The sequence below is a fragment of the Struthio camelus genome, chromosome 2 (assembly GCF_040807025.1).
Source record: "Struthio camelus isolate bStrCam1 chromosome 2, bStrCam1.hap1, whole genome shotgun sequence".
NCBI classification, from domain to species: domain Eukaryota; kingdom Metazoa; phylum Chordata; class Aves; order Struthioniformes; family Struthionidae; genus Struthio; species Struthio camelus.
Genome location: NC_090943.1, coordinates 49111405 through 49135932, shown reverse-complemented (window position 1 = coordinate 49135932; position 24528 = coordinate 49111405). Strand labels below are relative to the sequence as shown.

Genomic DNA, 24528 nt, shown 5'->3' with positions numbered 1-24528 from the left:
CCTCCAGGAGCAGTTGTTGATGGTTTCTGAAATCCTGAGGAGCAACAAGTGAGGAGCAACACCCATTGGAGGCCAATCAAGATGTGGAGCTACAGAGAGTGGGAACATCAGGACTGTATTTAAGGTAATGCTTCATTCACATAAGGGACATTCTTCTTATCATATTTGCAGTCCTGATTCCTGGAAAAAGCACATTCTTCAAGTGCCCACATGAGAGAGCACAGTTTTATTTAGAATTAGTGCACACATTTGACAGCACTCTCTAAATTATTTCATAAGTTAACAAAATACATTAAACTAACGGACTAAAGTACAGTTCTCCACCACTTAGTAAATACATCAGAGTAAATGAATATAGCAAAAGTCACAGCTGTCTGATGTTTAGGAGGGCTCCACTGCATTCCTTAGCTAGAAATCTAGTTAGTCAAAAAATGTAACAGATTATTGTTAGTTTGTATGTTGTATCTATGTATCGCAAATGTCATTGTCCTAATCAATCGGGGCAATTATTATTAAATCAAAGGACAGATAGTTGTGTTTAAACTATTTTTGCTTGTTTGTATGGGTTACTTTTTAATGGCCTAGCCTGTAGCATGTCATTGAAATCAGTTGGTGCCTTTCCGTTGACTTTATCGGAAATCTTTATAACTTAAATTGAATGTAACATCCTCAAGAGATTTTGGTTCTTTGTGAAACAGATTGCTACCCTAAATTGTTCCAAGAATGCTGGAAAATGGGGCACACAAGGACTTCTTAGCTACTTCCTGATGGCTCTAAATAGACATCTCTATCTTCAAGATATGCATTCTCGGAAAAAGCAGGCAAGCTGCTAAAGCAAAACTACTGGAGCTCATAAATTATGAAATCTTCCTCAAACTCCATGCTGATCATAACTGATGGCTGACTCTTCCTCCTGCATTGTTAGGCAGAGGGCTTTATAGTGCTTTTGGAAGATTCATCAAAGTCATCTCTTAGAAGATATCTAGATGGTCATCTCCCTCCACCTGCCTTTTTCCAAAGCAGTCACTAGCAGACTGCTGAAACTGAAAGAATTGACTGACTTAGATTTAAAGTTACCAATACAAAAAAAGGAGCTAGTTGTTTTGGTTGTAAGACAAGATTTTTCCTTTGTATTTATCATTTTCTTTTATCTCAGTGACCAGCAGCCTCAAGAAGCTGGTTTGGTTTTCATCTGAACCAGTCAGTCCAGCTAAAGGGGACTATAGGAGATCTATACGCTGCTCAGTAGAGGCTCAGAAAAGAAAAATCTGCTTCAGTTATCCACAGCTCTTCCTGCTGACCTGCAAGGTCATCACATCAGGCCTTCTCAGATCTTCCCAGGCCATCCCAAAGGCAAGACCTCACTGAACAGTGATTACATTCACCAGAAGCACTGAAATCACTTGCCGAATCATTGTATGCATCTCACTCATCATTAGCTGTAGCAAAGGCAGTAAGTGCCACCTATATGCGGGGTCCCCAAAGTGTGAATTTTTCCAGGTGCAGCTAACCTGTCATTAGTTACAATTCAAAGCTAGCAATACAAAGCCAGGATGCGTTCTTACCTTTATCCCTTGTTTTCCTCCATTTCCAGTTTCACCTTCCTCCCCAATACATTTGCAAGACACGGAGCAGCAGGTCCTCTCTGCAATATTGTTCTTGAAAAAAAGAAGTTACCGCAGATGAAACTATATTTTCTAAAAATATCCTCATGTGACTGGTTCTGCTCCCACTGGAAGCTTCCACCATGAGAATTACAACTGCACTTTATGCTCTATTAATAGCATAATAGAAATAATCATATTTATCAAACCTTTTAGGTACAGTCTGATTCTACAGTTCTTTAATTCAAGATCTAACTGTATAGATTGGTTCTTTATCAAATATCTTACCAAGAACTTGGACAGCCTGCTGGCAATATCAGTCATGCCAATATCTAAGTGAGTACCATATTCAAATCCTTTTCCAAACTCAATGGATCGAAGTTTCTCAAAACTGGAGGCTCCTTCCAGAACAACAGTTATAAGTCCATCCAAACCTAATCATAATAAATATGAACATAAACATCAGTTCCATGGAAAAACAGTTTCTGTATCTTACAGATCTATATGCTTCATGAAGAAGGTGAATGATACCAGTTAGGAATGCAAACTGTAAAAGCTACACTCTTAACTATTCACAATTCTGTAAGTGATTACAATGAAGTGCTAGTTACAACGAAGAGCCAGTAAAAGGCTTAACACAAAAATCTTGCTATTTGAACAGTGACTTCTAACTCAAAACCATATGGTTGATTTGGGTATCACAGAATCACAGAATCGTTTAGGTTGGTAGGGACCTCTGGAGATCATCTAGTCCAACCTCCAACATCAACAACATCAATATTCACTTAATCATGTATCAAAAAAATTTTGTTAGGAAAAACAGCAGCTTTAGGTTATACTTCTTTTTAAATTAAATAACAATTTGTGGATGAAGAAGAGATGCTGAAATTTGAGGTGACTTCAAGTTATCCTTTCATCTGCTGCAGTAATGGATCTAGAGCAGAGGTAGACTTCAGAGACATTACAGATTTGAATTCACTGTTTCTCCAACCCAGTTTTTCTGTAAGAATTCATATTTTTATATTGATCTAGAATGACAGCAGGGTGAAATTAGAGTAAGCCTGTGGCCACAAGACTGTTCCTCAGATTGCAAAGCAAAAGGCAGCAAGGTGTCCTATGCACTACAAATGTGAAGTGTTCCCCTTGAACTCAGATCAGGGAAAAGTCTATTTCCTTTTGTAAGGGAGAAAAGCACAGAGAGGCAACACTTCTGTTGAAAAATCAATTACACTAGGGTTCTAGGGTGAAACCTAAGGAAGGAGCCAAAACCACAGAGGAATATGCTAGCCATAGCAACAGGCAATACTTTTCCAGGATATCTGGCTGGGTCCTGCATCCCTTTTATACAATTGTACAAATACTGCTAGCAATATCAGCAGACTCCAATCCAAACAAACTACATTTACTCTAATTTAAGCTCACTGAACCCAGTAGACAAACTCCTGATTCACTCCAACACAGGGGAGAGCAGTTTCTAGCTGAGTTATACCGTACAGTCCCAGCAAATGACGTTTAAAAATGAACAAACAAAAAACCCCACCCAAACCAAAGACCCTAACGTATTCTAAAACCTTAACTCAGTCCCAAATTGCAACTCACTCCTATTACCTAATCTGTTTATTGGTACAGGACAAGTGACCAATACACAATAACAATACACAGCTCCACAAGGAAAAAAATCTTTGATGCAGCTGAGCTAACCATTAGTTATACCTGTTTTCTCGTCCTTCCCATGCAGCTGCCATAGTATCAAAAGGGGTCTCATGTCCTGCCTACTGTTATTGCTCTGCAATTAACAGCGTCTTTGCTAAAAGGGCTGTTATGCTCCATTTTATGGCCTGTGCTTGTCACCCTTGTACTCTACTATAGTTCTTGCCTCTTTCCTGCTGTTCAGCACAGGTAATTTTTTGCAAGTTTGTTGTTGGGAAAAAGAGAGAGAGACAACAGACACCAGACAACAGATGTTTGTATGGGATGAACCACACGTGCACGCAAAGGGACTGGTACCAGTCGAGAAGCCCCTTGTGTCTCCCATTTGCTAGGCCTTTAAGAGACAGTTGACAGTCCGCCTTGAAAACAGCTCTTGCTGCTGGGCTGTGCAGGTTCTTTCCCTGGCATGCAAGGGAACAACCACTTGCTATGTGGGCTTCCATTTTGCAGTGTTTCTTGCATGACATGATCTGCTGTACATACCAGAAGGGCTTAGCCTATGGCAGCTTCTCCATTCCTCCTGCCGTACCCATCTGGCCCCAGGCTCTGAAATCAGCTGCTAGTACAGATATTGGAGCCTTAGGGGCAAGGCGGAAGAGAATTACTCCATCCTTCCTGTCCCCACTCCCCTGGGTTTCCGGGTGATAATAGATAGTGAGGACAGAAGATTGATCAGTGAAACACAGCAGATGAGCGTGACTTATGGATGATTCCAAATGCAGTGCAGAAACTCAGTAGATGTGAGTCAGTGAGGACTTCCCCTGTATTTGTTTCATAACCTGTTGTCAGTCTGTGGGAAAGTTAGGCATACTTTATAAAAGAGATATCATTTCACATCATGAAGTCTTTAAATAGGGTAGTCATCCCAAAGAAGCATTACTGCTTGCTTAACCCTTTTATTAAGCTATTTTCTGAAACACCCGCTACTGGCCACAGCCAAAGACAAGGACGAGGCTAGGACAACAGTCTTATCCGGTATGGTCAATCTCATATCAATGGAGCTGTTCTGATTTATACCAGCTGGGGATCTGATCCTATAACTCCTCTTATTTGCTGCCAACCTCCCTCTCCTCTTGCTGCAGAGGAAATGAAATACTTCTTCTCATCTAATTACTAGGCCTTGTGATAAATGAAGCATGTGCTCACTTCTCTAAAATAGATGATACCTTTCTTTTTAAGTTCTTCCGATTTCTGTTCAAGAGCTTCTAAGTCATCATCGACACCATCTGAAAACACAAGTAATACCTACGAAAACATTAAAGACAGAATTTAAATCACATGGAAGCAAAGAACAACAACTGTATTTCAATCTTTATTATACCATTTTTAACTAAAGTACTTTGCCTACATCATCGCATTACCTTTTGCCGAGTCTCACCCTCATTCTGAAACGTTTCCCAGAGTGACTGCAAGAACTCAACATTAAGTCGGGATGGTGTCTTGATCACAGCATCTGTTAGGTTACTTAGGATAGATTCGCTGTCAACGTGGAACTTTACAGATACAGGAGTAATGGTATTTTCCACCTTAACAGCCACACTGCTCTGTGCCTTTGACCCAGCGTTGCAGCTCACATCCCTTAGTGATAGGAGGGCTTGCAGAATCTTAGGGAGATGCTTTTCCAGTTTGGTCTGTCCATGAAATAAGTGGTGGCCTTCCCTCTGTGATGAGATGTCAAATCCCACAGTGATATCCACCAAACAAGCTGCTTCTGGGAAAATCATAAATAAATGGATTACACAATTTTCATTTCAGGCAAAGTGAAACAGGAGAAGAGAAAAAGCTGAATGAGGGCAGAACATGTGCATCACAGAATTCAGCTAACCTGGCAGGAGCATGTGGAACCACTTGCCATCTCCAAATTTCAGGTAAATTATCTAAAACAGATCTTTAGGTCTCTAATTCATTCAGATAAATGTTTAATTATTTCTGGAGATAAAAATCTGGAAATGCAAAGCATATTACATGGATAAAGTGTTCCAAAATCCCTAAATGCCTTTAATTGGAAATGTGTTACAAAATAATCATTACATAACAAATCTGAGGGTCCATTCTTCTTATATCAAGGTCAGCATCAGTTTTGGAAGTTGTTTCAGTGGAGGTATTTCTTGGTTCAGCAGTTTGCATCCCTTTCTTCCCCTTATTTCCCAGCTATAAACAATTGTGCAGGTACCTATGGAAATATTGGAGGGCTGTTTGCTTTTAACATGTTGTGCTGGAAAGTTAACAAGTAACTGCTATAGTATTCTCATTACTTTAAAAGTAATGCTGTGCCTCATGTTTACGATTTGAGTTAACACCATATATCTCTCCCCTTCCTTCCTCCTCATTACCTCTTTGCCTGTGCTTCGCCTCTGTTATCTCATCCAGAACACTGCTATTAACGGTCAGAGTGGGAGACCCAGCTCCCAGTATGCATTTTAGCATAATTTCTCACTGCATGTGAGCTGACTGGAAAAGCAGGAGGGAAATGAAAGCATATGCCATCAAATGGCAAGTGCTGCCACCATACCCCTCATTTAATTAGATGTAAAGACCCTGTAGTAAGCCTGGGTCAGTGCAAGGAAAATGGGTGTTCTATGAGACAAATGTGCTTCTCGTTATTATTTGTGTTTGTCACTCAGAAAAAGAAAGCATCCATATTTAAGGACCATACTTATTGCCAGCAGTGCTGTATCTCTGCTCTGCAATAGCTGTAACTGCTTCTAACTTTCTTGAATTAGTGTGTGTCTGGTATGGCATCACAGTTGCTGTTAACCCAGAAGGAGGACCTCTTTAAAAATGCAAACGCTGTACTTTGAACGGGATAGATAGCAGTTACACACTTGAAAACTCAGAGAGATGTACCAGCAATTGTACAAACTGTCTAAAATCCTCAAGCCTGGGTTGCATAATCTCACTCAGTTCAACTTTGCAGAAGTGAGAACATTAGTACACAGATAGCTTAATGGGAAGCACAGTAGGTGTGAACTTACTTACCAAATTCACAGTAACTGTTCCTATATATCCTTTTACTCTGCCTAAAGCAGGGAAAAGGGGAACTACCTCAAGTACCAGGGAACGAAAGTGTTTGCATGGGAAGCTGCAAGGGAGCAGCCAATACGGCACAAACTGACAGGGATGGTTATTTGTTTGTCAGCTGATATCCTTTATTCTAGGAAGGGAGCAGAAAGAAAAAAGCCAGGTCATTTCTTTCCGCATGTTTACAAAGATGTAGCATGTATGTAGCTAATTTGTTCTGCATAGTTCATTTTCTTCACCCGAGCCAGAAGAATTTTTCTATTCTATTTTCAGAGCAGTGCAGAAGATCAGCCAAACGCGTCCTGAACCACTCTAACTGTGAAGCATACTTAAAGCAGCACACAGAGATCTTCAAACAGTTTGGTTCAGGCATGCTTACCTTTTCTGTTATCATCTTCGCAAATAACATCAACCAGTCTTTTTTTTATGGTCCGCAAGTCAGAAAAATTATCAACGGCATACTTCCTACTTGGTGTCCCCGTTATCTGCGTTAGCTGGGAGTGATCAATGTTTCCCATGCCTATGGCATATATATCAACACCTCTCTTTCTCAGGCTTTCTGCTGCTCTAGCAGCTCTCCCAGTTGTTGGTCCAGCAGTGATTATCAGTAAAATCTGTTGGATATTTTCATATATTCTGCTACCCTTTTCTGGTTGGAAGTAGAGTTTTACTTTCTCAAGTGCATTTTCAAGATTACTTTGATGTCCTTTAATTTGTTTGATGCTTTGAATTTTAAATTCTAGGTCTGATCTGTTCAAAAACATGCCCAGGCTGAACTCTTCTTCATAGTCATTGCTGTACTGGGCAATTCCAATTTTGGTATTTTGAACAGTAACAGCTGGATCAACCACACTTTTCACAAAGTCCTTCATCATCCTGAAGTTCTCCTCATCTATGTTTCTGGAACCATCCATTAAGAAAATAATATCTGCTCGCTTAGGACAGTCTGCAGAAGATAAAGGAAAATACATTGCTAATAGAATACCGTATTCTATTGTCAGTAGAGGATAATCCTGCCTGTACCTCCCATGTCCTACTAGTCATACTGACCAAAAAAAGCCCAACAAATAGATCTATAAAAAGAAAGTTAAGTAAGTAAAATGCAATATAGATGGAAATTCAGACATCTAGGTCTAGAACACAAAATGCAGTCCTGTGAACGCCTATATCCCAGCGTAACCATAGCTACATTTTCCCCTGACAGACTAATCATAGTTACATCGGCCTAAACAAACATCTACAGGACGAGGGTACACCTCATCTCAGCCTCATGCAAATGCCTAAACTGGCCATGAGACTCACGCCCCCAAAATGCCTGTTTCTGTCCACCACTCCCTATAAAGGGAAACTACAGTAACTACACGTGACAGCTACAGACAGCTAAAGCTAGGTAAGATAAATCCCACCCTTTGTGTATAAAACACACAACCAGATTGCCTTCCAGGCTGACATGGGCATCATCAGCTCTATACAAAACTGAGATTCTTCAGCATTCACAGATGAGGTGCCTCCCTGGCTGAGAACCAAACTGCTCTCAGCATGCTTAACACAGCCCCGAAGGACCAACTTCCAAAGAAAGCACAGCAGCCATAGCATAGCTACTTTCATTCAGAAGCACAGAGGGAGGAGAAGGTAGCGGAGAAGAGTAGTCACTACAAAAGCTGAACTGAACAAGCAGGGAACAGAGATGAGTGTAATTTAAATCATGCCACTCAGAACAGATTTGTGGTGCCTGCATCACTCTGATAGATGCCTTTGCAGCAGTTTCCCTCAAATACAATTGTAGGGGAAGTGAAAGTTGAGCAGCACAACCAATAGCAAGAATGCGCTTACGTGGCGGTGAAAGATCGCATATGTCACTTGTTATATTTCCAGTTAAGTTTTCAAGTCCTTCAAATGTATCCACATAGAAACATTTGTCTTCTGATCCGGCCATTGCTAGAAGCTCGTTTCGATTTGCTCCTTCTACTCCAACTGCGTAGATGATAATTCCTTTGTTCCGCAATCTCTGGGCCACCTCACTCAGCATGTCTGTGTCATGGGATACCCCATCGGTTATCACTATCAGCACCTGGGGAATTCTTCTGCTCTTGCGGCTGCCGTGCGCCTCAGTGAAGAACGTTTCCGAATAGATCAGTGCCTTCGCTGTGTAAGTTGATTGTCCTATCGGCTGATCGCTCTGGATAGCCTCAGTTATCTCCAGTTTTGTAGTATATTTGTTGAGATAGAAGAGTGCTTCTGGCTGATGAGAATATTTTAATGCTCCAAACTGTACTCCTTCTGGGCTGACGTCAGACTTATTCACCAAAGCAGTCATGAAGTCTTTCATGGCCTGGTACTGTGAGGAACTTATGCTTCCAGAGCTGTCTATCACAAACACAATGTCTAAACGTTCCACCCTTCTGCATGCTGTAAAAAGCCAGAAAAGGAAAGATTTCATGTGTAAAATTATGCAGAATCTTACTGATTATTGTAACTCAAGCAAAGCATATTAACTTAGATGACTTCTTGATAGCACCTTGACAATCGATATTACCAGTGATTGTGTAATACCTGATTTATCAAAAAAAAAAAAAAGAAAGAAAAGGAGCTAAGAGCTTGATTAATGCCAAAATTGCCAGTCCCCTAGAAGTTTTCAAATTGATCAAAAATCCACCAGACAAGGAAAGAAATGGACAATGATACCACCTCTCCTTCATGGTTTTGTCCTAAAACATCTTATGCAATACCGTGAATAGCTTAGTGCAGGTGAGACACCATTTGCTGCCATATGCCTCCTTCACACTTTAGGGGATAGAGTTTTACATATGAGGCTAACAATTTTCAGCAGAGTCCATGCCTTGATTCTACCGAAACTTTTGTTCTTTTTTTCTGGGGAAGATGCACCTTCTCCTGCACCCCATGAATGTAGCAGATCTCCCACCAGGATATATAGCCTCTTAGGGTCTATGTTTCAGGAAACAAAAACGGTTAGAAAGTTATCCCTGAAATCACTCACTAATATTCAAACTGAAAGCCAGCGTAAAAGAGAAGCAAATACTAGGATAATTAGCAGCTTTAGGAGAAAACTCTTAATGCCTCTAACACTCCTCATCTAGGGAACATATTTTTGACACACTATATCCTAGCTTAAGTCTCCAGAAATGGAGATACAAAAACATAAAAAAAACCCAAAAAAAAGAAAAGAAAAAAAAAAGAGGAGGTACTCTAAGGAAATAGCATGAAAGCTAAAAACTCAAGCAAGTGAAAGATGAAAAGTAGAGGTGATATTTCACGCTTTATGATGCTTGTTTTGTGTATTAAGTTCAGTTAGGAGACAGAAAGAGCTTCATTCTTGTCTACAGTGTCCAGCCAAGTCCATTTTTCAGTGTATATGCAGTGTCTGTATAACTTTGCTAGAAGAGTAGCTTGCGGATAGCTGTAGATAGCTATAGTACTATTAGTAAGTTGTACATATGACAGCTTCTTATTGTTTCTGAGACTGTTCAGTACGAACTAATTAGAGCAGTTAGACTAAACTGAATGTTTGAATAGTTATTAAAAATATTACACTTTTGCTCTGGATGCTACAGCACAGCCCTTTAAAACAAACAGAAATTATGCTACTTAAGTTAATATTGTGGAAATATTTCTATTAGCTTACAACATATAACACTATTCTTCCACAAGATACCAATCAACACTCCTGAACCTCTTCCCCTGAGCCTTGCGTACAGCATTTTTTGTCAGTGCATTCTCGCATCTCGCAGGAAAAAATCCAAATGTTCATTTCACATCTGAGTTAGCCATAACAGCAAGTCTGCCTCCTAGCCTTGTAATTTATTGCTTTGAGCAAGCTGGGATGATTTCCTTCCTACAGGCTACAGCCTGGCAAGAGAACTGGCTGCTGCCTCTGAAGGGCAGCATTCCCTCAGCTGCAGACATAGAGCAGCACAGATGACACCTGGTGACTCATTACCTTTCAAACTTCCGCGTTTGCACCTAATCTTTCTCACTGCATAAGCTACTGCTGCTCTTTCCAAAATGGCTGAGAAGAAAAAATGATGCTTAGCGTCTTGGTTAATTGTGGCAGAACATAAAAAACTCTCCTTAGGAGTTACCAGTTCTGTCCTGAGCTAGCGCAAAGTTATAGGTGTGTGCTGAACACTGGCTGTTTGGCCCTCTCAGGACTCTGGATCAACGGCCTTTGCATGCCTCATGCTTTGCTCTGGCTCCCATCTCCTGCTGAAGAAAGGGAGTTTGGAAAGCTGGATGCTGGATAGGCTTCAGTAGTGAACTTAACAGTTAACCTCACCTCATTTTAGTGCAACTGAGTCAGAGACAATGCAGAGCTGATACGCAAATGTTTTTGAATCCTATCTATCTCATGTGTGCAAGCACACCTGACTTCTATGAGAGCCCAGAGCAGCAGCACACCATATCTACTTCTGCAGCCTGGCCCTTTTCCCCATTTACACCCTCAGCTAAAAGTAATAGCCCAAGTACAAAATAATCCAGTCCAATTAGTTGGCCAGGTCTGTAAATGTTATAAATATTGGATGCAAGCCTGGAGTCAGTGTGGTTTAGCATGACTCTGTTCATTTAACCTGCATGGGAAAAAAACAGAATTGCTTGAGATAGCTTGCTTTAAGTAGATGCTAAAGGGCTGCTATGTGCCAATGCTAGTACTGTTTGACAGAATTCTTCTAATCCACCCGGCTGGTTTTGATCAGAAAAGGCAACGTCAGGCAACGCAGAAGAATATGAAGTTGCTAGTGGGATTACAGACATACTCTTGCCAAAGTCACTGGTGTCAGCCTAACTGCCTCTGGCCCCAGAGACCTGGAGTCTGTGACTTCTGTGACTCTAATACTGTTATTCAGGAAAAAACAGCCTGAATCGTCACAAGATCCCCTTCTTGCCCCATATGAGGAGTCCACAGACGTACTAACCAAAAGGCAGATGTAGTGAGAGGACAGTAAGGCTTTAAGGAGGAAGGAGTGAGTGAAGCTTTCCCCCTTGTAAACTCTATTCCCCCCTGTAAAATGACCCCTGTTTTTCCAAGGAAGGTCTCTAATCTCACATACCCAAGGGAAGGAACCAGAGGCACCTGTGCTCAGCTAGACCTCCAGGGTATGAAGAAAGGATGGTTAGAGCCCCATGAATGATACTCTAGGAGACTTGTGAAATGCCACCCCCTGAGAGAGGGGGCAGTGGAACCAGAAAACGTGCACCAGACAAATTAATGCAAAGACAGAGAGGCAGCCAGCTCTGCAACTGCAACACTTGATCATAACGAGGTCAGAACAAAATTCCCAAATACGCTCATACATTGACAAATCACTAAAAGTTGCCATACTTACAATCAGCTTCAGGAGATCTACTGCAAATGTCAAAAATGAGGTCACTTTTTATCTGTTTTAGAATATCAAAATTTTCAACATAAAATACCATCTCACGCTTCCCACTAATCTCTTCAAGCTGAGTTTTGTTTGCGTTAAAAACTCCCACAGAGTAGATAATAATGCCTTCCTCTCGGAGTGCTGTGGCAGGGGCTTTAACTTCATCCTGTGCTTCCCCATCTGTGACCAGGATGAGAATTTTTTTAACTTGGGGACGTGAACCGCTACTAGCTTGAAAATATTTAGGCATGAACTTCAGTGCTTCTCCTGTCAAAGTATTGGCCTGAAGGGGTGATATCCTATCAATAGCACTGAAGATCTCTCTCTTGGTGGAGTAGGTGTTAAGCTGGAACTCTTCCTTTGGTTCGTGGCTGAACTGGACAACGCCAATCTGCACTCTGTCTGCACCAACATCCGTTTTGTTCACTAGCCCTCTCATGAAGCTTTTCATTTTCAGAAAATTCTCGTTTCCAATACTTGCAGAACTGTCCACTAGAAACATGATGTCCGCTTTCATTTTCTTGCAGGCTGTCAACGAAAAAAAGCCTTTGAATTTAGGCTTTACATTTTTTGAGGAAAAAAGTAAACATGATAGAATAACTTCAGAACAGGAAAGAAAGAAAAAAACCCAGCATAAGCCTTTTCGAACGTCAGCTTTTAATAGTTCATTGCTACATTATGATTGTGACTAAAGTACTTTATCCCTTACATCTGAACTAGAGTAATATTAACCTTATCATTTACAACTTCGTCAGCCAGTATTAAACCCAACGGCCAAGCAACTGAAGAACAGCAAGGGATTCAGAAAATAAAAATCTAAAGCCTACTGCTGGCCAAGTTTTGAAGCCTAAGAAACCTGAACGTTTTCCCCTCACTTCAGTGAGAGAGGACACACCAACTTCGCTCAGCAACTTGTATATCTATTCTGCAGAAAGAGGTGACCCAATCAATAGAGGGCTACACATGCACAGCCTGAACACACTGGTAGGCTCCATTTAAGCACATTTTTCTGTTCATGTTTTATAGAGTTGCTAGAAATAAAATGGCTTTAAACTTTAAAACCACCTTACCTGGACTTCAATACATCTCAACTCTAGGATCTTATTTGAGAGATATGCTATACCTGTTTACGTCTGATAAAAGAGACTGGTTTGTCTGTGATAAGGAAAACTGCAGGCTCAATAGATAGCTTTAGGAAAGATATGTTCACAATTAGATACGTTCACAGGCCTAGGTGTTCAAAAGTGATCTGTGATTTGGGGTGTCTTTGACATTGCTCAGACAGAGAAGTACGATATACACGCAAGAGGTGCTTGGTGTTTTCTGGAAATAAGACCTTTTCATGGTATCTGCCAACACTTAATGTACACAGAAATCACTAGCATCCTCTGAAAACTTCAGCTGACATACTGACACTGTTCAAGCTAGAAGGAAGATATCATACGTTACTCATGAAATAAATTGTCTATCAAATCAAAAGCAATCTATTCATTTTCTATGTTCTCAGGGCAAAGCGCAAACATGGTCTTACCTTCTTTAGAACAGATCTCTCGGATAACTTCATTTTTAATGTCTCCCAGTAAGTCAAAACTGTGTACAAAGTACACCCTGTTTTCTGTTCCTGCAATCTCATAAAGCTGCGTTTTATTAGCTTCTCTTACACCAATGGCATAAATGTTAACCCGGTCTTCTCTGAGTTTCATAGCTGGTTCTTTCACACTGTCCTGTGACTCTCCGTCCGTAAGAACAACCAGGTGGCAAGGTACTGTAACTCCACGCTGCTTCCTGGCATTTTCAAACAATAGCCTCATGTAAGTTAGAGCTCCCCCTGTACTGGTATTTCCACCTATTTGCCGGACATTATCAATAGCTTTTATTAAATCACGTGTTGTCTTGTATTTATTAAGTTCAAATTCTGGTTCATTTATGTGTGAGAACTGCACAAGTCCAAATCGAACTTTATTCAGTCCTATGTTAAAGAGTCTAATCATTTCCTTCAAAAATTTCTTCATATCCAGGAAGTCCAAATAATCAAGACTCGATGAACCATCAACAAGCAAATAAATATCAGCTTCTTCTGTGTCCACGCATCCTACACCAAATGATAAATTCTCTATTACATCACTGTTGTGGGCATGAACAGAAATCTGTCTCCACTCCTTTCCTAACAGGTAAGTAAGCGGATAAACTCTCCATCTAGTAAAAAAAAAAATCTGCAAACTTACCTGCTAGGTATCTGAAGCAGGGTGGCAAGAAACAGAACATCATTTATCCATGACTATATCACTGCGTTCCCCACAGAAAACAAAACTAATAGCTTGGGGTTTTCAGCCACATCTGAAATGCTTTTACAGCAGCTACCTCCAGCAACTCCCAGACTTTTCAATAAGACTTTTATTAGCCATCAGAAGTCATCATGCATCTTTACACAGCCGTGTTAAACACTTAAGCAGTATGATTGACTTTACTATTTAATAAGGTTCCACAGACCAACTGCAGTCCACTTAATGGTCAGATAGACCACATAGGGAAAACAGACTTAGTGCTGCTAGGCACAAATCCATTGGCAATTTTAAATAAAATATTTAGGGCTACTCTGTTGGTGGTGGTGGTGGTGGTGTTACTATTATTTCCCGACTGCTGTGAAAATTTCAACCACTTCTTTTTGCCAGGACATTCACCCTAATGGCTTAAGATCTGCTAAAAAAACTATGATGTGTATATTCTCCTTTGTGTTCTAGGCTTATACAAAATAAAGGGCAGACTGACTGGAAAGTTAACATCACTACAGAAATGTCATGCACATGTAGCATCATTCAGCAGATCAGATCACAATAGTCTTCACTTAAAACCTCTTAACCTGGAGACAACCAAAGTTACGTGGAAAGCTTTACCTGTTTTGAGAATCTCTTTTCTTTCAGAGTGGACGTAGAGCTTGTTTTGTATTTGATTCAAGATCTTCTTTTGAAAAATTGTACCCTGCTTTTGCAGATCAGAAAATGCCTTGAGACCGGTAACATATTGCTCATGAGGATATGATGCAATTTGGACCAGCTCTTGGTCAGAAGCATTTTCAACACCTATGGCAAACACTGCCACGCCACTTCTCCGCAGAAGAGCAGCAACATTGCTCACATTGTCTTGAGAGAGTCTGTGGGTAACCAGAACAGCTATTTGCTCTACCCCTTGCTTCTTTCTGCTCCCAGCACTTTCAGTAAAGAGCTTTAGCCTTGTGGTATTAATAGCTGCACCAGTGTTGGCTTTTCCTGGCCCAGCAGAAAGGTCCTGTATTCTCTGCAGAATTTCAGCTTTGTGTGTGTCCGTGTTCAGAAGAGATACAACTTGTTGCTCATCGGTGTATTTCACCAGGCCAATTCTTATGCATTTCTGCTTCACATCAAAAGAGGATATTAGATTTTGCAGGAATTTTTTTAAATCTTCAAAATTTGACTTCGAAGTACCATGATCAACTATGAACACAACATCAGCAACCAAGTCTCTATCGCATGCTGCAGTGGGAAAAGGATGAAAATAAAGCAATGTTAGTGGCCACCTTCTAGGCTCTTTCTGTAACTAACTAACTATGGTCTGTTCTGTTTTCTCAAAGACAAAGTTTTCTTCTTTATTTTAAAGTAAAATAGGTTTGTCAAAATTGGTCTTCAGCCAAAGTGACAAATTACAGAAAGACGAAAAGCCCGATTTTAAATTAAAATAAATCATCTAACTACTTAATAAATTAAGAACAGAAATCTAGGGGATACTTCATGCAATAACGGCAGAAGTGTTTATGTCTTTTATATGAAGCATTTTCTTGTATCTTCAATTCTTTTTTATATTTTCAAGTGTGTTGATCTAGAAGACACATATGTAGTGATTTGGGTTGGATCAGGCATATTAAAATCTTCTTCAAGTAGGGATTTTTTTTTCAATTTCTTGATAACTCATCTGATACATTATAAAAAATATCCCAATAAGCAAAACAATTTTCAATACTACATGAAAAGTACAAATTTCTCAGCTGCATCATTAAGGATTGGATAATGGAGAGCTTAATAACATTCCTTTAATTCATGCTTGCAGAAGGTCTTCAAAAACTGTTCATTAATATACTAACTCTAAGGAGTCCATAGCCTCCTGAAGAGTTGTATTTCATAAACAGATACTTGTTGTATCAACTAATAATGAGTAAATGCAATGATTATTTAGAATTATACAGAGTACCTGTAAAGGATAGAAGGACTATAGCCAAAAAACAGTAATTTAAAATTCAACTAATTACTGCCGGGATGTTGTCTTCCCTGCATTCTGTCAGACAGCATATGACAACTATAACTTTTACATAAATGGTCTTTACGATAAAGTATTAAGAAATATTCTTTGGCTCATGGCTTCTGGTGCCTCACAAGTGCTTTGCAGGCACTCTGAATTAGAGATGTTTTGAGTGTTTTCCTGAGACCGTAGAGGACTGCGTTCAGCACCCTGGATGCTGACCTTCAAGCGTGTATGATCCTGCTGCAATGTAGTTCTGTTTAATTGTACTGATGAGTGGTCTGCCACTGAAAATGAATAGGCGGGAAGTATTATCTTCCCCGTTTTACAAATGGGAAAGTGAAAGCTCAGAAACTGACTGACTCCCCAAGGCCTGAGAGCTGGAGAGAAGCCTTTCATCTTGTGTCTCTTGCTCTTCTGATCTGGCTAGTGTAGGCTCACCGGGCTTCCCAGCAAACAGAAATAATAGGGGAATTCCCACTGTTGCTAAAACAACAACATCATTAGGAAGTTTATCGATTAAGGAGTGCCCTTACTGATATACTTATGAGTCCGTGGTAATCAGAAAAACAACAGAAATGCTTTCAGCACTAGAGGCAAAATTCTTGAGATGTTCACTTGTGTTTAGGTGAAGGGATGTCTGTCCATGAGCAAACAACAGCAGTTCTATTTATTTTCATGATCTTAAGAATTTTACTTATTTATTTTAATTGCCAATCTTTTTGTGTTGCTTCCATTCCAATATTTTTTGTCTGATAATGGGAGCTCAGACAGATGCCTACAACAGCTGTATGCAAAAACCCAGTGCTGATTCTAGGTTTGCCTTGCACTTATACAATTTGCTGGGGATGAGAAGGTACATGGCCAGCACGAGACTGAAGGACTAAAATGTCATTTTCTTCCATAGTACTGATTTCCCTACCTTCTACTTCAGTTGTGACCCTGTCCATTTGGAACCCTGCAATAATATTGGAGACGTTTTGAGAAAACATAGGGAGTTCCCATTCCTTAGGAAAATAATAAGAGAATGACTGCGTAGCCATCAAGCTCAGTTGTTGTTTCACAGCTTCACGTATCCCCAATGCTATTACTTTTACTCCATTGTCTTGTAACATTTTGGCGGGCTCTTCCACGTCATCATCAGAAGGCAATGAAGACAGGACCACTAAAACCTGATTTCTGTCTGTTCCATCAGCTGGTGCTTTGAAATACCTCTCATGAACCTGGCGGAGTGCCCCACCAATTTTCACTGGTCCACCCTCCAATATCTGCAGTTCTTGCATAAGCATCAGCATATCCTTCTTTGTTTTATATCTGTCTAGTTTAAATTCTTCATGCACATCATCATCGTACTGGACAAGTGCAAGGCGGTATTGGTTAGACTCCAATGGTAGATAGTGTATCAATTTGCTAATGAAGTCTCTCATGTACGGAAATGAGTAATTTTCCAGGTCTTGGTGGCCAGGAACCAACAGGACAATATCTGTAGTATCAGTTACAATATCTGTAGCTGTGAAAACATTGGGTTAATGATTTTTAACTCAGTTTTCAGATAAAATGAACACAATGTTAAGGCAATAAAGCAGCATAGTGCTCACTTAGCAGGAGTCCAAGAACAGAAATAGAATATCTGAAACAATTTCTATAACATCTACACAGCTTTTCTTTTTTTAAAGCCTTTTCACTGTTGGAACATTTGACTAATAGGGTTCTAAATAAAGGATGATGTGTACAAAACTTGAAATTCCTGCAGACTTCAAAAGAAGCTGTCACATTCATGAACCCTCAAGATCAGGCTGTAACTGTTTTGAGAAAACACTTAGGCCTTACATTTCTTTTTAAGAAAAGGATTCTTTACATTAACCCTAGTAAACAAGATGCTTTCAAGTATTCAATCTCTTTCAACTTTTGAATACTTGGAAGCAATTTCTTTTGTGCATTTTCCTTGAGTTCTAAATATCACAGGCCTGGATTCTATTCATTATATTTTATAACCCAGCACTGGAGTTCTGCTCCAGCTGGCTAACTATTCACAGATCCTTTTATACCAGTTGTTATGGAAGAGGAAACAAACAAATACATTTCTGAAAGCATGCAGCAAGGCTGCAAAATCCATCACCCAGAAGCTGACAGACCCAAAACTGCTTGTCAGCATCAGTTTTGTACACCCTATAGCAGCTCTTTCACACAAGGTGGGAAAATAGCTTTATCCTACACAAGTTTCAATCTAGATTTAGTGAAGTAACCAACAGCTAAAAAAAAAAGATTTCTTTTCTCTTGCTACTGTTCCCAAGGAGAGTGGAGGCAGCTGGATGAAAAAACTACCAAACAGCAGCACCGTAAGGTGCAGGAGCTGCACTGTCCCCAGGCAGCACCACCATGCTGGGCATCTCTGAAGATGCGACACTGAAGTGGGAGATAAGACCACTTCTCCCTTTTTCTCCTGTAACAAATCATAACCCTTCTCCTCCTTCCCTTCTTGGGGTCTTCCGGGGTGACAGACAAGCTCCTGGACAATAATGTTTAATCCATGGAATAAAACAAGATTTAGGGCTCCCTAACTGACAAATACGTTTTTTAAAAGTAATCAAAAGCTGCTCTTATCTCTGAGTAAAATCATCTAATTCCCTGCAAATGCATTCATCCTGTGGTACCCTGCTAGCGTAACCATGCAACCTATTATGTCTGAGCTAGAGACAGGTATCACAGAAGGTTTATAGGCAACCTTAAATTGAGTATTTCCTAAATCCATTTGCCTTTGTAAGCAAAATAACTCTGTTTTAGTAGCTACTTAAAAACATCCAACACGAAAATTAGGAACTGCCACAACATCTGTAAGAAGTTCCCTATACCAGCAATGCTTGGTGGAATGCTTCAGCTCAGAAATTTACCCTGCCTCTCAAGAGCCTGTGGGAAGCCTGCTGTCTCTCTTACAGCTCTCACTGTGGATGTGGATATGTAAGAAACCCTACTTGCACTAAAGCTACAGTGCAGAATCTACTGCATATACCAAAAACTATAGTTTAGAGACGCCATGCAACCACTGGAAATCCAAGAAGAGTCTAAGGAGGGGAGAGAGGAGATTAAGACTACAAGCAGTCTTCCCATTTTATCTGCCACAGAGCTAATGTCTTAATCCAGCTGTATGGTAAGGAGACTACTTCAAGAATAAGCCCACATATGAAGCTGCACTCCCTCTCTTTCCTTCTCTTCCCCACCTACCTGTCTGTGTAGGCCACATGATACGCACATGACAGACTACACGCACACTACTAACCTAGTATTCAGAATCTGTTATCTAGTTGTAATCCCAGATGAAATATTTGCTAACTTATTTTGCTTTTTTAGTGGTACACAAAAGATATGAACATTTAGAAATACAGCGCAATAGAACCCAATTTTTCTGTTCAATCTTTTTTGTTATAGCGCTGAAAATGGTCATTGCGCTCTATGGCAAAGAGACTGACATGAAGTAGCACAACTTACCTTCTTGCACAGCTATGTCATGGAGATTAGTTATGTCTATTTTCATTAAGTCACTGACATTAACTTGGATAATATCAGCAATGATCTGGGGCATATTTTCTGAGAATTTAGGCAGCTCCTGTATCAGCGGATTTTTGTAATGAAATGGCTGGGTGGCCATCTCAAAAAGCTCACTGTATGGAGCTTCTTTTGTCCCAATAGCTATTATCTTTACTCCAAGACTCTGTAAATACATGGAAGCTTCTTTTATATCATCTTCTGAAGGTGCTGATGTCAAAATCACAATGATTTGTTGCCTTTCTTTTCTACCAGCTGACTCTTTGAAAAACATCTCATAAGCTTTTTGGAGGGCGGTTCCAGTTTGCACTGAACTCCCCCCAGTGAATGTAAAGTTCTTCTTGATATGGTTCACCATAGAGCTCTTTGTTCCATAAGTGTCCAGCATAAATTCAAAGGAGACGTTGTCACTGTACTGAGCAAGTGCTAGCCGAAATTGTTTAGGCCCTATTGGTAGGCTGTTGATCATTTGGATCATAAATTCTTTCACATACGGGAGAGAGGAATTTTCCATAGCTTCAGAGCTGTCAACTAAGAGGACGATATCTGCAGGGACTGAAACACAGAGAATTTACTTTAGTACATTGTGCTCCTCTTCTAGAGTCATAATATAGTCTGCCACTGCAACTGATAGGAAATGAGACTATGAAAACATCATTCTACACCTCAGCTAAATTTGGTAGTGACCACATAGATAGCAAAATGGATGCATGCACCTAGGGAAATCTCCGTAGTTAACTGTGTGGGCAATTAACTAGATATTAACCAGAATTAACCAGATATTCCAGCGCATCTAGTTTCACTTAGCGACCCCACAACAGACAAACGAAGGAGAGGAGGATTAAGATATAACTGCCACCTTGCTGCTCGGCCCACTTATGCCTAAGTCAGGCTCTCTCTGGCACAATAGCATTATGCAGGTAAAGCTTTCAAAGACTTTGGAAAGAATTCACTTTTTGGCGAAATACACAGAGGCCCCGGCCAGCACAGCAGAGACCCAGCAATCTTGCTTTGCTCCCTCTGTGCTTCGAGGTAGACTGCCAGCATGGGAAGTTCAGCAAAAAGGGCTGCAGCGGTGTGTTACACACAGCCCCGGAGCCCTGTAGGGGGGTGACTGGGAGCTATGCCATTCCCTGGCGTGCCTGTGGGCAAGGGCTGCAAGGTGGGGACACGGCCAGGGCCCCCATCCTGCAGCCCGTCCCCCCGGGAAGGCCATGCTCTGGGAAACAGCCACCCTCACCTCACCTCACACCTCAAACCCTACCTCTCCCTTCACTTCACCACTCCTTTCACGCCACCCCACACCTCGCTTCACCCTTCTCCCCTCCCCTCACACCTCTCACACCTCTCACACCGCACCTCAGCTCCGACCTCTCGGCTCACCTCACTTCACATCACACCTGACACCTCACCTCATGGCTCACGCTGCACCACACACCACATCCCTCACACCTCACCTCATATTTCATCCACTTACCTCGCTTTACCTTTCCTCTCCCTTTACTTCATCTCACCCCGCAAACCTCGCCTCTTCCCTCCCCTCACCTCACACCTCCCCTCACACCTCTTACCCCTCACCTCCCACCTCACCCCTTACCACTCACTTCACACCTCACCTCACACACCTCACCCCTCACCCCTCACCACCCCCTCCAACAACCTCTCCAGACCCTTATGGGAGCCAGGAGACCCCCACCCGGGTTTGATGGAGAGCAAGACTGGCCCCTCCAAGGCCCAGGCCCTCATGGGCCAGCCCTGCCCACCTGAGTTCAGCTCCACGTGCCACAGCACAGGGCTGTGCAGCTGGTAACAAGAGAGCTCCTTGTGGAGCTGTGTGCCCCTGTGCGGGGGGCTGTGTCGCACAAGGCCTTCGAGGTTATCTTTCCTCTATTGCCTCATGAAAAGCTAGACCCTCAGACACATCTTATATATACCTTTGCTTTGAGCGATAGCCCCACCTCGAACCCCTGCCGAGACTCTCCCACCTCCTGTGGCTCCCACCACTCTTTTGCCATCCTCCTAACTCAGTTTCAGCTGAGAGTTAGGAGTTTTCTTAAGCTTTGGATTGGTATTTAATGCAAAAATGGCAAGTACTGCTTTTTTCCCCATTAACAATTACATGTAAAAAGACATAATAAAATACCAAAGTCCTGGGGCACCGATGTGTGGGTCCCACCGAGAAGGAAGAACAAAGCCAGCAGCATCTTCATCTCAAGGCAGAGTCCCCCGAGCATCTCTTCTGAGGGAGGTTAAAAAGGCCGTAGTCAGGAAGCTGAAGAAACTATTTTTATTGTGTCTCTGAATCAGGCAAAAGACAGAATTAATGGCCCTTGCATATGACATCCTCAACTTCTCCCCCTTGGTTCTCATGTGAGACTTCAACCACCCTGATATCTGCTGGAGAGATAACACAGCAAGGCACAAACAATCCAGGATGTTCCTGCAGAGCACTGAGGAAAACTTTTTGACATAGGTGGTAGAGCAGCCAGCAAGGAGAAGTGTGCTGCTGGACCTGATACTAACAAACAAAGAAGGTCTAGTTGGAGATGTGAAGGTTGGAGGCAGCCTTGGCTGCAGTGACCATGAGATGGTGGAGTCCAGGATCCTGAAAGGAGGAAGCAGGGCAATGAGTAGGATTGCAATGCTGGACTTCAGGAGAGCTAACTTTGGCCTCTTCAGGGACCTACTTAGGGGAATCCCGTGGGGATTAGGGTTAGGGCCCTAGAAGGAAGAGGGGTCCAAGAGAGCTGGTTAATATTCAAGCATCACCTCCTCCAGGCTCAAGATCGGTGCATCCCTCCGAGCAAGAAGTCAAGTAAAAGGGGCAGGAGACCTGCATGGATGAGCAAGGAACTCCTGGCAAAACTCCAACAGAAGAAGGAAGTCTACAGAATGTGGAAAAGGGGACAGGCCACTTGGGAGGAATACAGGGACGTTGTCAGAGTGTGCAGGGATGCGAGGAGGAAGGCTAAGGCCCAGTTGGAATTAAATCTGGCAAGGGATGTCAGGGACAACAAGAAGGGCTTCTTCAAATACATCAATAGCAAAAGGAAGCCTAGGGAAAACGTGGGCCCGTTGCTGAATGGGGCGGGTGCCCTGGTGACGAAGGCTACAGAGAAGGCAGAGTTATTGAATGCTGCCTTTGCTTCAGTCTTCACTGCTAAGGCCAGTCCTCAGGAATTCCAGACCTTGGAGACAAGAGAGGAAGTCTGGAGAAAGGAAGACTCTCCCTTGGTGGAGGAGGATCAGGTTAGAGATCTTTTGTCCAAACTTGACATCCATAGATCCATGGGCCCCGATGGGATGCACCCACGAGTGCTGAGGGAGCTGGCGGATGTCATCGCTAGGCCACTCTCCATCATCTTGGAAAGGTCCTGGAGATCAGGAGAGGTGCCTGAGGACTGGAAGAAAGCCAGTGTCACCCCAGCCTTCAAAAAGGGCAAGGAGGAGGAGCCAGGAAACTAGAGGCCTGTCAGCCTCTCCTCCATCCCTGGAAAGGTGATGGAACAGCTCCTCCTGGAGGTCATCTCTAAGCATCTGGAGGACAAGAAGGCGATCAGGAGTAGTCAGCATGGATTCACCAAAGGGAAATCATGCTTGACCAATCTGATCTGGCCTTCTACTATGGAATGACTGTCTGGGTAGATGAGGGCAGAGCAGTGGATGTTGTCTCCCTGGACCTGAGCAAGGCTTTGGACACTGTCTCCCATCACATCGTCCTAGGCAAGCTCAGGAGGTGTGAGCTGGATGAGTGGACAGTGAGGTGGATTGAGAACTGGCTGGATGGCAGAGCTCAGAGGGTTGTGGTCAGTGACGCAGAGTCTAGTTGGAGGCCTGTGGCTAGCGGTGTCCCCCAGGGGTCAGTCCTGGGTCCAGTCGTGTTCAACGTATTCCTCAATGACCTGGAGGAAGGCACAGATGCACCCTCAGCAAGTTTGCCGATGATCCTAAACTGGGCGGAGTGGCTGACACACCAGAAGGCTGTGCTGCCATTCAGAGGGACCTGGACGGGCTGGAGAGATGGACAGAGGGGAACCTCCTGAAGTTCAATAAAAGGAAATGCAGGGTCCTGCACCTGGGGAGGAATAAGCCCACGCACCAGTACAGGCTGGGGGCTGACCTGCTGGAAAGCAGCTCTGCCAAGAAGGACCTGGGAGTGCTGGTGGACACCAAGTTAAGCATGAGGCAGCAGTGTGCCCTTGTGGCCAGGAGGGCCAATGGTACACTGGGCTGCATTAGGCAGAGTGTTGCCAGCAGGTGGAGGGAGGTGATCCTGCCCCTCTCCTCAGCCCTGGGGAGGCCCCACCTGGAGTGCTGTGTCCAGTGCTGGGCTCCCCCGTACAAGAGAGACACGGCACTGCTGGAGAGAGTCCAGTGGAGGGCTACAAAGATGATGAGGGGACTGGAGCATCTCTCCTGTGAGGGAAGGCTGAGAGAGCTGGGCCTGTTTAGCCTGGAGAAGAGAAGACTGAGAGGTGATCTCATCAATGTGTACAAGTATGTGAAGGGAGGGTGTCACGAGGATGGGGCCAGAATCTCCTCTGCGGTGCCCAGCGATAGGACAAGAGGCAATGGGCAGAAACTGAACCACAGGCAGTTCCATCTGAACCTGAGGAAAAACTTCTTTCCTGTGAGGGTGACAGAGCACTGGACCAGGTTGCCCAGAGAGGTAGTGGAGTCGCCTTTGCTGGAGATATTCAGAAGCTGTCTGGACATGATCCTATGCCATGTGCTGTAGGTGACCCTGCTTGAGCAGGGAGGTTGGACTAGATGATCTCCAGAGTTCCCTTCCAACCTCAACTATTCTGTAACTCTGATTCCGTGATTTTGATTCTTTCCAGTATCTGATATCCCAACAAAAGGAGTACATGTAGTACTTTTACAGTGTATCTCTTTGGCAATACAGCCACTAAGAAGGGTTGTCTTGCTTTTTCAGTGGACCAAGCACCACTAATAGCCTAGCTCTAAAACTGGGACTCAGGGAGCTCTTGCTATTCATT

The 24528-nt window shown here is 42.4% G+C and overlaps 1 protein-coding gene across 1 annotated transcript in view; it reads right to left on the bottom strand.

Moving 5' to 3' along the window:
- The window catches only part of COL6A6 (collagen type VI alpha 6 chain), a 62848-nt gene extending 41110 nt beyond the window's left edge, over positions 1-21738 (bottom strand). Inside the window, exons 1-14 of the mRNA XM_068933440.1 lie at positions 21672-21738; positions 19472-20083; positions 16846-17495; positions 14611-15283; positions 13248-13808; positions 11699-12244; positions 10658-10666; positions 8169-8744; positions 6715-7281; positions 4676-5025; positions 4461-4559; positions 3798-3873; positions 1893-2038; positions 1566-1658 (exon numbers count right to left, since the gene is read on the bottom strand). Of these exons, the coding sequence (XP_068789541.1) occupies positions 1566-1658; positions 1893-2038; positions 3798-3873; positions 4461-4559; positions 4676-5025; positions 6715-7281; positions 8169-8744; positions 10658-10666; positions 11699-12244; positions 13248-13808; positions 14611-15283; positions 16846-17495; positions 19472-20083; positions 21672-21738 (5025 nt within the window). The remainder of the gene's footprint in view (positions 1-1565; positions 1659-1892; positions 2039-3797; positions 3874-4460; positions 4560-4675; positions 5026-6714; positions 7282-8168; positions 8745-10657; positions 10667-11698; positions 12245-13247; positions 13809-14610; positions 15284-16845; positions 17496-19471; positions 20084-21671) is intronic.
- Between the last annotated feature and the right edge of the window lie 2790 nt (positions 21739-24528).